Raw genomic sequence first — 16,543 nt, forward strand, 5'->3', positions numbered from 1 at the left:
AGTGGCATATAATGGGTTATAATGATGTTTGTAATATCTCCTATATAAGGAGTGTCATTTGGTCTTGTAAAATAAGAAGTTTTGAATATAACAGAAATATATTCCTTCTTCCTCATATTTTCGGAGTTCTTCTTCCTCATATTTTCTAAGTTGGTATCAGAGCAACAAAAAACACAGCAGCCCTAAAACCGTCATAGCCATGTCGGAAGTCACGTCCGAAACCACTTCAACCCCTGCCGCTGCCATTCCGGTGAAAACGTCCAACTCTCACTCTGTCCAAATCACCACCATCCGCCTAAATGGTGATAATTTTCTCCGCTGGTCACAATCTGTCCGGATGTATATCCGTGGGCAAGGAAAGATCGGTTACATCACAGGTGACAAGAAGACTCCTGCTGTTAATGATCCGCTGTTCGACAGTTGGGACGCTGAAAACTCCATGGTTATGACATGGTTGGTCAATTCCATGGAGGAGGATATAAGCTCTAATTACATGTGCTATCCTACTGCACAAGAATTGTGGGATAATGTTAGTCAGATGTATTCTGACCTAGGAAATCAATCTCAAGTTTTCGAATTAACTTTGAAGTTGGGAGAGATTCGTCAAGGAGATGATTCCGTCACCAAATATTTCAATTCGTTGAAAAGGTTGTGGCAGGATCTTGACATCTTCAACACATACGAATGGAAATCGGTTGACGACTGCAACCACCACAAGAAAACTGTGGAAGACAGCCGTATTTACAAGTTTCTTGCCGGCCTCAACATTGAGTTCGATGAAGTGCGAGGAAGAATTATTGGCAGACCTCCTCTCCCATCCATTGGCGAAGTATTTGCCGAAGTCAGAAGAGAAGAGAGCCGAAGGAGCGTCATGCTTAAGAAAAAAGGTACTGGTGAATCAATTGAAATTTCTGCTTTAATTAGTGATGCTGCGGCCAACAAGGCTGCAAATTACCAGCGCAGGTTTGATGATAAGCCACGGGTCTGGTGTGATTTTTGCAACAAGCCTCGCCATACACGCGAAACGTGTTGGAAGATCCATGGCAAACCTGTCAACTGGAAAAGCAGCAAACAAGGAGAGAAGAATCGTGGCTTTCCTACCGCTAATGAAGCCGATTCAGGTCCCTTCAACAAAGAGCAGATTGATCAACTCTTAAAGCTGATAAAATCCAACTCCTCATCCGGTACTCCTAGTGTTTTGTTGGCACAAACAGGTAGAAATCCTAAAGCCTTCTCTTGCCTAAACTTCTCTCCGTGGATCATAGATTCCGGTGCCTCCGATCACATGACTAGTTTTTCCCATTTATTTAGTACCTATTTCCCTTGTTCTGGTCATGACAAAATCAGAATAGCCGATGGTAGTTTTTCACCTATTGCAGGAAAAGGATTTATTAAACTAACTGAGAAAATTAATCTCAATGCTGTTCTTCACGTCCCCAACTTAGCCTGTAACCTTTTGTCTGTCAGTAAACTATCTAAGGATTCTAATTGTCGTGTTACATTTTTTGAATCCCATTGTGAATTTCAGGACCAGAACTCGGGGATGATGATTGGGCGTGCTAGGATGCTTGAAGGTCTTTACTACTTTGATGAAGTACCTGTTAGTAATAAAAAAGCTCAGAGCTTTAATAGTACTAGTTCAATCTCTGTTCGAGAAAAAATAATGCTATGGCACTATAGGCTAGGACATCCTAGTTTTCTTTATCTGAAACATTTATTTCCAGAATTATTTAAAGGGATTGATTGTTCTTCTTTTCATTGTGAAAGTTGCATTTTTGCAAAATTTCATCGCTCTACTTATTTTCCAAAACCTTACCAGGCTTCCAAACCTTTTTATTTAATTCATAGTGATGTTTGGGGCCCTTCTAAAATCACTACTCTTTCTGGTAAAAGATGGTTTGTTACATTTATTGATGACCATACCCGCTTATGTTGGATTTATTTGATGAATAAAAAATCTGACGTGAAAAATTTATTCACAAATTTTTACAATATGATTGAAAACCAATTTCAAACCAAAATTGGTATTTTACATTCTGATAATGGAACAGAATATTTCAATGAGCAGTTGGGTGAGTTTTTGGAAAAAAAAGGGATTTTTCATCAATCTACATGTCGGGATACCCCTCAACAAAATGGCATTGCAGAACGAAAAAATAAACATCTACTTGAAGTAGCACGTGCTATAATGTTTTACATGCATGTTCCTAAATATTTATGGGGTGAAGCAATTTTAACAGCCTCTTATTTGATAAACAGGATGCCTACAAAGGTGTTAACATACAAAACACCTTTCGATTGTCTCAAAACTTTTTTTCCTGACACGAGGTTGTTTTCTGATTTACCCGCCAAAGTTTTTGGATGTACTGCCTATGTTCATGTTCCCAGCCAATTTCGTTCAAAACTTGACCCCCGTGCTATAAAATGTGTTTTTTTGGGTTATTCCTCAAACAAAAAGGGGTATAAGTGTTTCGATCCTCAAACCAAGAAATTTCATGTGAGTATGGATGTGTCATTTGTTGAAACAAAATCCTATTTCCCCAACACTTCTCTTCAGGGGGAGACAAGTGGAGTAGAAGACCGTTTTTGGGATATTTCTATCCCGCTCCCCAATGTCATTTATCCTACACAAAAACCACATCTGTCTGATAATGATCACTTAGGAGAACCAAGTTCTATGGTGCCTAGTCAAGAAGATTCTTGTTTAGGGGGAGAAGTACTACAAAATGATCTAAATCCTGAGCTTCAGGTTTATACTAGGAAGCGATTTCATCTGAGGAATAATGACCCGAATGTCCATCCTAATGACCCGAATGTCCACCCGAGTTCTGGCATCGAAATTTTAGGTAATCCTATTCCTTCTATTTCTGACCTTGATGTTCCTATAGCAATTAGGAAAGGTGTCCGAAATTGCATTAAACATCCTATTGCAAATTACCTCTCCTATCAAAGACTGTCTAAAAACCATAGAGCTTTCACATCTAGGATTTCACACTTGTTTGTTCCAAGGAATATACAGGAAGCATTGGATGATCCGAATTGGAAATTAGCAGTCATGGAGGAGATGAATGCTTTAAGGAAAAGTGGTACTTGGGAGATAGTTGATCTACCCAAAGACAAGAAAACAGTTGGGTGTAAATGGGTGTTTACAATAAAATGTAACGCAGATGGAAGCGTTGAGAGATACAAGGCGAGACTGGTGGCTAAAGGCTTCACTCAAACTTATGGGATCGACTATCAGGAGACGTTTGCTCCTGTTGCTAAAATAAATTCCATCAGAGTACTGTTATCTCTTGCAGTAAATTCAGATTGGCCACTACATCAACTTGACATTAAAAATGCATTTCTCAATGGTGATCTTGAAGAGGAGGTGTTCATGAGCCTACCGCCGGGATTTGAGCAGAGACTTGGAAGCGACAGAGTATGCAGATTGAACAAGTCATTATACGGACTCAAACAATCACCAAGAGCGTGGTTTGAACGCTTTGGGAAGACAGTTATCAGTTGTGGCTTCTCGCAGAGTCAAGCAGATCACACAATATTTTATAAACATTCAAAAAACAGTAAAATTGCAATTTTGATTGTTTATGTTGATGACATCATTTTAACTGGTAATGATGAAGCAGAGTTAGCAGCCCTCAAAGAGAAACTCGCAAAAGAATTTCACATTAAGGATCTGGGAGCCCTCAAGTATTTCCTCGGAATAGAATTTGCAAGATCCAAGGAAGGTATATTCGTTAATCAGAGAAAATATGTTCTTGATCTCCTTGGAGAAACAGGTATGCTTGGTTGTAAGATGGTGGAGACTCCGATCGAGCCTAACTTGAAGTTACAAGCTGCTAAGGCTGAAGAAGTCAAAGAGAGGGAACAATATCAGCGACTTGTCGGAAAATTGATTTACTTGTCTCATACGCGGCCTGATATTGCCTTTGCAGTCAGCATGGTAAGTCAGTTCATGCACTCACCAGGGGCAGAGCACTTTGAGGCCGTTTATAAGATCTTAAGATATTTGAAAGGAACTCCAGGGAGAGGCTTACTGTTCAAGAAACATGGACATCTTCAAGTTGAAGTATACACAGATGCAGACTGGGCAGGAAGTGTTACAGACAGGAGATCAACATCCGGATACTGCTCCTTTGTAGGTGGGAACCTAGTTACATGGCGGAGTAAAAAACAGACTGTGGTAGCTAGAAGTAGTGCAGAAGCAGAGTTCAGAGCTGTTGCCCATGGAATCTGTGAAGTAATGTGGATTAAAAGAATTCTTGAAGAATTAAAGCTTTCTCATTCGACACCTATGAAGGTCTATTGTGACAACAAAGCAGCTATATCTATAGCTCATAATCCAGTTCTACATGATCGCACAAAACATATAGAAGTGGATAAACATTTCATCAAGGAGAAAATCAATGCTGGCATAATCTGTATGACCTACCTTCCAACAGGTGAACAATTAGCTGATGTGCTAACGAAGGGACTACACAAGAAGCAATTTGATAAGCTGACTAGCAAGCTGGCTATGGAAGATATCTTCAAACCAGCTTGAGGGGGAGTGCTGGAAATTTGTGTTATAATAAGATAGTGACATGTATATAATATGATAGTGGTGTTGGTGGTAGATAGTGGCATGTATAGAATATGATAGTGGTGTTGGTGGTAGATAGTGGCATGTATAGAATATGATAGTGGTGTTGGTGGTAGATAGTGGCATGTATATAATATGATAGTGGTAGATAGTGGTAATATATAATATGTAAGTGGCATATAATGGGTTATAATGATGTTTGTAATATCTCCTATATAAGGAGTGTCATTTGGTCTTGTAAAATAAGAAGTTTTGAATATAACAGAAATATATTCCTTCTTCCTCATATTTTCGGAGTTCTTCTTCCTCATATTTTCTAAGTTGCCTTGATATCGAAAATGAAAGCTCTGAATAGGTAGCTCTGAAGTTGCTCATCTGGGGTGGAAATCTGATTCACAACCATTTTGCAATCCGTTTCTATTTGGATATCTCTCCAACCTTTCTCCAAAATGATAGTGAGGCCTCAATAGATTGCCTATAATTCTGCTTCTAGACTGGTAGCAGTTTTCAGCTTTCCAGTGTAGCCTAGAACCCATTGTCCTCTTTCATCTCTAAACAAACCACCAAAGCCTGCTTTACCTGGTTCGTCTTTAGCATAACCATCCGTATTGAGTTTGAATTTACCTGCACAAGGACGCAACTAGGCTATTAAATTAAGAACATATTGATCTTTGGTAAGAGGAGACTTGAAAGCTTCATGAATATTAGAGGCATGTTGGTATGCTTGAAAAATGCTATGGTTAATATTCACAACCAAGTTTTCAAAAACCTTTTTATTTCTATCTTTCTAGATTTTCCACAAAAGAACAGCAAATCAGATCTTCCAAGGGATGCCTCTATATTCTTGTTTGTTATCCTTAAGATTGGATGTAATCCAAATCTCAAGGGTAAGAGATTCAGCCTCCTTTTGCCATTTATCATTCCTAACATTATTCCAAATGTTCTTAGCATAAATACAGTCCCAAAAAAGATGTAGAAGATCCTTGCAGTGCATATTGCATCGGGGATAGATGTCATTTTTCGTGAGTTTTCTAACAGCTCTCATTTGATTTGTAAGAAATTTATTTTGCATAATGAGCCAGAAAAAGCCTTTGAGCTTCTGAGGCAGCTTGAGTTTCCAAATCCATTTCCAACTTACCTCTTGATTCCCAACATTAGTGATGAAATCATAAGCTGATTTTGAAGTAAAAATACCATTAGATGTGCCTATCCAATAGGGTTTATCAGGTAGAGTGGCAAGCCTAGGTAGGTGCACACATTGATGTTGGTAATATCCTGAGGGGTTAAAAATCTTCAATGCTGTGAAGGTTCCAACTCATGGTGTTATTCAAAATGGAATTAATAGTTGTGTCATCACAGTGGTTTACAGTGGTTGGCCGCCACACCACCAATCCTTCCAAAGTAATACAGTGGCTCCATCACCAATGACCCACTTTGTATCTTTCCTTAATACATCTTTAGAATTAACAATGCTTTTCCAAATATGTGATCCATTACGCTTAGTTGGCCAAGTGAACAAACTGTGATTATGAAGGAATTTATTCTTTAGCATTTGAGACCAAAGAGTTTCATTCCCATACAGAAGGTTCCACCCACGTTTGGAGATAAGAGCAAGATTTTGGTGCTTAGCCTTTCTGATGCCCAAGTGCCCTTTTTCTTTAGATTTGCAAACTTGATCCCAATTAACAAAATGAACTTTCTTGGTATTACCTTGATCACCCCAAAGAAAATTCCTATTGAGTTTATCTATATCAGCGCAAATGTTCTTGGGAAGTTTGGCTGTGGACATCACATAAGAAGGCATGGTTGAAGTTACTGACTGAATGAAGGTGGCTTGGCCCGCCATAGATAACACGCTAGTTTTCCATCCCGACAATTTCTTCTGTTGGCTCTACCGTGAAGGATTGGTGTACCGAGATAGTGGCCACGATTTTGGGTGAGGGGAAAACCACTCATATTACTGAGCTTTTTAGCTTTGGTTCTAGGCACATTTTGAGATACATAAAATTTTGACTTGTGGGGGTTGATTCTCTGGTTAGAGATTTCACAGAATTCATGTAGAACTTCCAAAATCACCTCGTAATTTGTTGTATCTGCTTTGGCAAAGAGTAAAAGGTTATCAGCGAAAAATAAATGTGAAATGGGAAGACAATTTTGTGAAGCTTTGATACCTTTCCACTCACTACTATTAACCTTGCTATTTATCATGCTAGAAAGCCTTTCTATCCAGAGAATAAAAATATATGGATATAGTGGGTCTCCTTGTCTAAGGCCTCTTTCTCTAGAAAATTCAGGAAGTGCTTGTCTATTTCACAATATAGCTTTACTGACAGAAGTGATTCAGTTCATAATCAGATCAATCCAGTTGCTATTAAGGTTAAGATCACAAAGGGTTTGATGAATGAAAGTCCAAGAGATTTTGTCATAAGCTTTCTCCAGATCTATTTTGATGACCATACCACCAACTTTCCATTTCTTTGACTAGAGAGAATGGATAATCTCTTGAGTGATAATAATGTTGTCATTGGTTGATCTTCCTGGAACAAAACTACATTGGTTAGGACTGATGAGATTATCAAGAAGAGGTCTGATCTTGTTGACCAAAATTTTAGTAACAATTTTGTAGCTCACATTGCACAAACTTATAGGTCTAAACTTCTTAATTCTATTAGGATTATCCACCTTGGGACTAAGATAGATAAGGGTTTTATTAACTCCCTTAGGAACTTTGTTGGTAGCAAAATAATTCTTCACAAATTGGCAAACAGAAGTTCCAACAATTTCCCAAAATTTCTGGTAGAAGATAGCTTAGATACCATCAAGACCAGGAGCTTTATAGGCCATCCACCTTGGGAACAGAGTTGAGCTTTGAAAAATAAACTAAATGCTACCCTTGTCTCTCTCTCTTTTTCTTTCTCTTTCTCTCTCCTTTGTCACCACATATACCGTCGTTTCCATCTCTGCCGCTGCGGCAGCAATAGCGGCAATGACGAGGAGCACCACTGTGACATTAGTCATCCACCTCTCTTCTTCATCAATGACTTCAATAGTCTAAATATTGGAGGTTGTGACGATCCCGACCTCCGGACTAGTATATTATATTATTTTAATAAGTTTAATTGCATGATTGCGTGTTTAATTGTGTGATTACACGTTTAATTTGTGATTATCTGTTGTTACATAGATTATCTGTTCAAATTGACAACTTAGAGTCAGAAATTGAAAGCTTAGACAGCCTCAGAAACTGAAATTGACCAGCCCAATAGGTTAATTAGAATATTTAGAATTTTATGGTAACTTTAATTAAAAATTTATTTGGATCAAAATAATTAGAATAAACTGATTGAATTAATTAGGATTAAGCCTAGTTGATTAACCTTAATTATATGTGATTAGGCTAACTTAATCACACCATATAAATAGCTTTAAATAGCTTATGAGCTCATTTTATACACATACATAGCTGAGAATTGAGAGAGAGGAGAGGAGAGTTCAACATTTAGAGAGAGAAAGAGGAGATTTGTAGAGGATTGGTAGAAGATTCAAAGATTGGAGCCATAATACACTTGAATTCACACATTAGGTATGTAATTCATTATAAATTCTTGGAACCAAGTCATGTAGAAGTTATATTCACCAAGGTTTTGAGTTCATTTGCATGGAATTGTTAAATAGAAGCTTCAATCACCTTGAATTTGGAAGTTAAGAGTTAAACATGTACATGCATGCATAAATTGAGTTAAACTTCATGAAATTCAATCATGCATGGCACAATTATACTTCAATTTGGAGAATCCTTCATGTTTTCATGCTCCTCATGTCACTTGATTATGTTTTGAATATGCTTTGAAGAAATATAGGCTCAAATTGAATTAAACTTATTTTATACCTTGAAATTGAAGTTTTTGGTTAAGAATTTGCCAAGGTTTCGAATAAATGGTTTCAAATTGGAAGTATTTTCATGCTATACAATGATTCTCTATGTTTTTGTACCAAAAACATAAGATTTGAAGCTTTGAGTACCATGTTTGAACTTCGAACACAGTTTTGGAAATTCCAGAATTTGTGATGTCCGCTCGAGCGAGGGAAGCCTCGCTCCAGCGTGAAAATCAAGCTCCCAGAAGTTTTTTGAAATTTTACAGGTCACTCAAGCGACCAAAGTGGCGCTCGAGCGAGGACCCTTTTTCTCAGTTTTTCGCTCGAGTGACCATCGAGCGGGAATTTCATGTAACCAGTACTTTTACAGACCGCTCGAGCAACAGAAATTACGCTCGAGCGACCAACTTTGTTTTTGAACCCCCGCTCGAGCGTAGGAAGTTGCGCTCAAGTGGAGACCCTATTTTCAGCAAAATTTTACCAACTCTCTTAAGTGCATATTTGCATCCTCATGTCACTTCGAGCATTCTTAGGCACCATTTGGACTTCTATAATCATATAATAAGTTAGAAACACATAAAGAGAATTGAATTAAAAATGAAATGGAGTTTCATTTGTACTTTGTTATGTGTTTCGTTTAGGTGGACGTCTGAGGCTTAGTGTCACCACAAACCACTGTGAGTAATAACCTTATAAAGATATGTTTAAATTATCTTTACTTTCGAAAGTGTTATTACTATCAAAATGGATATGTGATTGTTTGCATGAATTCTTAAATGATTTGATAATTGATAGGATGGTTTATTGAAATGTTATGTCCTTTAATGAATGAAGTTCTGTTTTGAAATGGTATTGTGACATCCATTGAATCTAGGCCCTTGCCTGGGGGTAACAATACCATGGCTTTTGGATTGATTGACTTATGGTCCGTTATTACTGGAATGTCATCACTTCATGGATGTACCACATAAAACGATATTGAAGGAAGTTAATGAATTAATGAAAATTTGGCCTGACAATGTTATTGAGCTTCATTCATTTAACCTCTTTATTCTATTATTACTCATTGGGCTCTAGCTCACTATTTATTTATTTATATATGTAAATGTAAATGGGCAAGCTGAACATCAGAGTTAGATTGCCTCGAGTCTACCCTGGGTCAACCTTTTGTAGAGCTTCCAAGTGAAGTGATCAGGCTCAGGAGGAGCCAAGCTTGTTGAATCCCTTTGTGTATTTCCATGCTCTTTTTGTATATGTGTATAATTGGGGGTTGTATACTTATAAGACATGAATTTGTACTTATGTTGGATGTATCTTTGAAACAAAACCTTGCTTAACATATTCGTTCTCCTCATATATGCACAACTCAGTGGATAAATTCTATGTCATTTTAGACTTTTGCTAAGTCCCGTACTTTATAATTAAAGGTTCTTTTGTATGGAGGCCGTAGGTAATCTATGACTACTAGCCGATCATGACGATAAACCTATAGGGGCGGGTTTGGGGTTCTGACAAACTGGTATTAGAGCACGAGTTATATCTCACTTACTTGTCCATTGAGCTATAGAGGGTCTAGAAGAGACTTCAAGATTACATTCATGTGCATTTGATATGTTGAATGAGATAACCTTCTGATTATATATGCAATTGCGTGCATGACTATATATATATTATGTTTGTTATAATACAAAGTTTCATATATAAAATGGTGAGAACCAGAGGTGATGAAATAGAGGAGGCCACCTCTTCAAGACTGGATAGAATGGAACGAATGATGCAAAACCCGGCTGAAGTCATAAGACAATAACAACAATGGTAACAACAATAACAACCACCTCCTCCACCTCCAATACCTGTACCACCTGCAGCTCTAGGGTGTCAGCCGAAGACCTGTACTATTGCCTTGACCAGGGAATTTAAAAAGATGAAGCCACCAGTGTTTCATTGCGGAATTGAACCGTTAAAGGCCGAGGCTTGGGTCTTGGGAATTGAAAAGTTGTTTGAAGTATTCCCATGTACTGAAGCTCAGAAAGTACAACTAGCAACATTCGCCCTAAAAGATGATGCCAGACGTTGGTGGACATTAGTGCGAGATGATAATAAGGATGTTACTTGGGCTCGTTTTCTAGAAATCTTCTACGAGAAATATTTTCCCCAATGTGTGCAGGATAGAAAGGCAGCTGAATTCATGGAACTCAAGCAAGGAAATAAATCAATGGCTGAATATGAGGCTCAGTTTACAGAATTAGCTCGCTTTGCACCCCACATGGTGGACACAGATTACAAGAAAGCTAGACAGTTTGAAGGAGGCTTGCGTGACCCAATTCTAGATAAAATCAATGTACTCAAATTGCCGATATATGTGGATATACTTGATAGGGCACTAATAGAAGAGAGAAATGTGGCCAACCGTAAACAAAATTTCGAATGGAAAGGCAAAAAACAAAATTTTAATAAGGGAACTACATCAATGAACAAGAAGTTCAAGTTGGGGAGTTCTAGTAATACTGGTTCAAGCCAAAGTGGTAATTCAATGCCAACTTGTACTACATGTGGAAAGAAACATGGAGGTGTTTGCTATCGTGTGACAGGGGCTTGTTATCATTGTGGGAAGTTTTGGCACATTGCCAAAGATTGTACACAACTACGTCATGGTGGCAACCGAGGTGCCACAAGCTCGATTGGGTCGGCTTCCACAACAAAACCAGTTACAACATCACTTACCACAAGAAATGATCAAAGGCAAGGAAGGGTTTTTGCATTGATTCCGGGGGATACTCAAAATACTGAGGTCGTGGTGTCAGGTACAATCTCTATTTGTGGTAAACCTGCTTATGTTTTAATTGATTCTGGGTTTACACACTTATTTATTTCTATGGTCTATGCTGAAACTTTGAATAGACCTATGGAAACATTGAATTATATATTATGTGTTGCATCACCTATGGGGGAATCCATGCTATGTTCAACTGTATTTACTGCATGTGAATTATTTCTCGAGAATGCCACTTTGTATGCTGATTTAATACCTCTAGACATGGGACATTTTGATGTTGTTTTGGGTATGGATTGGTTAGCTAAATACTATGCAACTATTGATTGTGCCTTGAAACGAGTAATATTCCGACCTCTCGGGCAAGATGAATTTTATTTTAAAGGAAAATGGGTAGTTTCACCACCATACCTCATATCTGCCATGAAAGCCCGAAAACTAATAAATAAGGGTTGTCAAGGATATTTGTGTAGTGTAATAACCGAACCAGTGGTAGACATTACTCTAGACAATATACCAGTGGTGAGAGATTTTCCTGATGTGTTTCCGGATGAATTACCTAGCCAACTTGTTGATAGAGAGATTGAATTCACAATTGATGTAATACCTGGAACTTGACCAATTTCTAAAACACCCTACCGTATGTCTACCACCGAAATGAAAGAATTGAAAATTCAGTTGCAGGAATTGCTTGATAAAGGGTTTATCAGACCGAGTACATCCCTATGGGGCGCACCAGTACTTTTTGTTAAAAAGAAAGATGGCACTTTTCGACTATGTATTGATTACCGGGAGCTCAACAAGGTAACAGTGAAAAATAAATACCCTTTGCCGCGTATTGATGACCTGTTTGACCAGTTATAGGGGGCACAGATATTTTCAAAAATTGACTTGAGATCGGGATATCATCAACTGAAGGTTAAGGCTGAGAACGTTGAAAATACTGCCTTCTGAACCAGGTATGGACATTATGAGTTTTTAGTCATGCCTTTTGGAGTTACAAATGCACCTGCAGCATTTATGGATTTAATGAACAGAATTTTCAAACCTTTCCTAGATGACTTTGTTGTTGTATTCATTGATGACATCTTGATTTATTCGAAAAGTAAAGATGAGCATGAACGACATTTGAAACTGACTCTCCAAACACTTAGAGAAAAACAGTTGTATGGGAAATTTAAAAAGTGTGAATTTTGGCTTGATGAAATTGCATTTTTGGGGCATATTATTAATAAGGATGGTATATCTGTGGATCCTCATAAAATTAAAGCCATTATTAATTGGCCTACCCCAACTAATGTATCAGAAGTTCGTAGTTTTATGGGATTGGCAGGGTATTACCAAAGATTCGTTAGAGACTTTTCAAAGATTGCTGTGTCATTGACTCAGTTGAATCGGAAAGGGGAACCGTTTGAGTGGACAGATCAGAGGGAAACAACTTTTCAAGAATTGAAGATGAGACTGACTACAGCTCCCATTCTTACTATTACTTCAGGTACCAAAGGTTTTATGACCTTTAGTGATGCATCTTATAAGGGTTTGGGTTGTGTTTTAATGCAGAATAACAAGGTGATTGCATATGCTCCACGACAATTGAGGCCACATGAAAAGAATTACCCTACACATGACTTAGAACTTGCTGCAGTTGTGTTTGCATTAAAGATATGGCGTCACTCTTTGTATGAGACCAAATGTGAAGTGTACACAGATCATAAGAGCTTGAAATACTTCTTCACCCAGAAAGAGTTGAACATGCGTCAAAGACGATGGCTTGAACTAATCAAAGACCATGGCTTGCAAATTCACTATCATCCGGGTAAAGCTAATACTGTAGTAGATGCATTTAGTAGAAAGAGTATGGAGAATCTTGCATTTTTACTCACAGATCAGAGAGAACTGTTATTGAAATTTGAAAAACTCAAAATTGAAGTGGTGTCTTTCAAACAAGATAGGTTGATAGACACAATGTCTACCCAGCCTACCATTATCGAGGAAATTAAGTAGAAACAAACAAATGATGATTTTTTGAAGAAGATTTGCAATGAACTTGACACCAAGCCTAAACCAGGGTTCATAATTGAAGACTCCGTGTTGAAATATCAAGGGAGATTGTGTGTTTCGAATAATGCGGATTTTAAAAGGAAAATTTCGGAGGAAGCTCACAAGTCGATGTTTGCTATGCATCTAGAAAACACCAAATATACCAAGACTTGAAGTTAGGCGTATTGGTGGCCCAACATAAAAAGGGAGATTGCCAACTTCAACTCTAAATGCTTATAATGCCAGCAGGTAAAAACGGAGCATCAGAAGCGAGCAGGTTTGCTTTAGTCTCTTCCTATTCCGGAATGGAAATGAGAATATATCACCATGGACTTTGTTGTTGGCCTACCTCGGACACCTAAAGATATGGACTCTATTTGGCTTATAGTTGATAGATTGACTAAATCTACTCACTTTCTCGTTGTAAAGACTTCATTTACTACTTATAGTCTTGCTACTATCTACATTGATGAGATTATTCGACTACATGGGGTTCCAATGTCTATTGTATCAGATAAGGATCCCAAATTTGTTTCTAGATTTTGGCATAGTCTGTAGGATACAATGGGAACATAATTGAGATTTCGCACAGCATTTCATCCCCAAACCGATGGGCAAGCCGATGGGCAAACCGAAAGGACTATTCAAACCCTAGAAGACATGCTTCGTATGTGTGTATTGGATTTTCAGGGCAGTTGGGAAACTTATTTGCCATTGGTCGAATTTGCTTATAATAATAGTTCTCACGTGAGTATCGGTATGGCACCATATGAGGCACTATATGGTAGAAAGTGTAGATCACTAGTTTGTTGGACAGAGGTTAGTGATAGAGCTATTTATGGGACCAAACTTGTGCAAAAAACGACTGAGAAGATCAAAATTGTTCAGCAAATGCTTAAAACTGCACAGAGCCGGCATAAAAGTTACGCGAATCAGCGAAGAAGGGACTTAGAGTACGAAGTGGGAGATCATGTATTCATCAAAGTGACCCCAATGAAGGGGCATATAAGATTTAGTAAAAAGGGAAAACTGACTCCTCGCTACATTGGACCGTTTCAGATCCTTGAGAGGTTGGGTCCTGTTGCTTATCGTTTTGCCTTGCTACTGGGAATGGAACAAGTGCATAATGTTTTCCATGTATCCATGCTTCGGGGGTATCTTAGAGATCCGTTCCATGTGATTGCTCACCACCGGATTACTCTAGATGAGGATATGATGTATGGAGAATGGCCCATGCAAATCATTAATCGGCAAGTGAAGCAATTGAGAAACAAAACTATCCCTATGGTGAAGGTCGAGTGGAGAGAACATTATGGGAAGGAGGCCACTTGGGAGAAAGAGGAAGAGATGCGGCAACGGTACCCGCATTTATTTCCATCTGAAAGTAACTTAAGTTTAGAGGACTAAACTTTCTAAAGGGGAGAGACTGTGACGACCCCGACCTCCGGACTAGTATATTATATTATTTTAATAAGTTTAATTGCATGATTGCGTGTTTAATTGTGTGATTATACGTTTAATTTGTGATTATCTGTTGTTATATAGATTATCTGTTCAAATTGACAACTTAGAGTCAGAAATTGAAAGCTTAGACAGCCTCAGAAACTGAAATTGACCAGCCCAATAGGTTAATTAGAATATTTAAAATTTTATGGTAACTTTAATTAAAAGTTTATTTGGATCAAAATAATTAGAATAAACTGATTGAATTAATTAGGATTAAGCCTAGTTGATTAACCTTAATCATATGTGATTAGGCTAACTTAATCACACCATATAAATAGTTTTAAATAGCTTATGAGCTCATTTTATACACACATATAACTAAGAATTGAAAGAGATGAGAGGAGAGTTCAACATTTAGAGAGAGAAAGAGGAGATTTGTAGAGGATTGGTAGAAGATTCAAAGATTGGAGCCATAATACACTTGAATTCACACATTAGGTATGTAATTTATTATAAATTCTTGGAATCAAGTCATGTAGAAGTTGTATTCACCAAGGTTTTGAGTTCATTTGCATGGAATTGTTAAATAGAAGCTTCAATCACCTTGAATTTGGAAGTTAAGAGTTAAACATGTACATGCATACATAAATGGAGTTAAACTTCATGAAATTCATTCATGCATGGCACAATTATACCTCAATTTGGAGAATCCTTCATGTTTTCATGCTTCTCATGTCACTTGATTATGTTTTGAATATGCTTTGAAGAAATATATGCTCAAATTGAATTAAACTTATTTTATACCTTGAAATTGAAGTTTTTGGTTAAGAATTTGCCATGGTTTCGAATAAATGGTTTCAAATTGGAAGTATTTTCATGTTATACAATGATTCTCCATGTTTTTGTACCAAAAACATAAGATTTGAAGCTTTAAATACCATGTTTGAACTTCAAACACAGTTCTGGAAATTCTAGAATTCGTGTTGTCCACTCTAGCGAGAGAAGCCTCGCTCTAGCGTGAAAATCGAGCTCCCAGAAGTTTTTTGAAATTTTACAGGTCGCTCGAGCGACCAAAGTGGCGCTCGAGCGAGGACCCTTTTTCTCAATTTTCCGCTCGAGCGACCATCGAGCGGGAATTTCATGTAACCAGTACTTTTACAGACCGCTCGAGTGATAGAAATTGTGCTCGAGCAACCAACTTTGTTTTTGAACCCCTGCTCGAGCGTAGGAAGTTGCGCTCGAGTGGAGACCCTGTTTTCAACAAATTTTACCAACTCTCTTAAGTGCATATTTGCATCATTGTGTCACTCCGAGCATTCTTAGGCACCATTTGGACTCCTATAATCATACAATAAGTTAGAAACACATAAAAAGAATTGAATTAAAAATGAAATGGAGTTTCATTTGTACTTTGTTATGTGTTTCGTTTAGGTGGACGTCCGAGGCTTAGTGTCACCACAAACCACTGTGAGTAATAACCTTATAAAGATATGTTTAAATTATTTTTACTTTCGAAAGTGTTATTACTATCAAAATGGATATGTGATTGTTTGCATAAATTCTTAAATGATTTATTAATTGATAGCATGGCTTATTGAAATGTTATGTCCTTTAATGAATGAAGTTCTGTTTTGAAATGGTATTATGTCATCCATTGAATCTAGACCCTTGCTTGAGGGTAACAATACCATGGCTAGGCCCTTGCCTAGGGGTAACAATACCATGACTTTTGGATTGATTGACTTATGGTCCGTTATTACTGGAATGTCATCACTTCATGGATGTACCATATAAAATAATATTGAAGGAAGTTAATGAATTAATGA

At 37.7% G+C, this 16,543-nt stretch overlaps 1 protein-coding gene across 1 annotated transcript; it reads left to right on the top strand.

Moving 5' to 3' along the window:
* Positions 1-10,382: 10,382 nt before the first annotated feature.
* LOC114297233 (uncharacterized) lies at positions 10,383-11,849 on the top strand. Its single transcript, XM_028241629.2, has one exon. The coding sequence runs from the start codon at positions 10,383-10,385 to the stop codon at positions 11,847-11,849; it is 1,467 nt and encodes a 488-aa protein (XP_028097430.2).
* The last annotated feature ends 4,694 nt before the right edge of the window (positions 11,850-16,543 follow it).

The sequence above is a fragment of the Camellia sinensis genome, chromosome 12 (genome assembly GCF_055761805.1).
Source record: "Camellia sinensis isolate YWXY chromosome 12, ASM5576180v1, whole genome shotgun sequence".
NCBI lineage: Eukaryota > Viridiplantae > Streptophyta > Magnoliopsida > Ericales > Theaceae > Camellia > Camellia sinensis.

Excerpts from the sequence above, each read along its gene's own strand:
- LOC114297233 (XM_028241629.2), top strand. The coding sequence starts at position 10,383 with ATGAAGCCACCAGTGTTTCATTGCGGAATTGAACCGTTAAAGGCCGAG.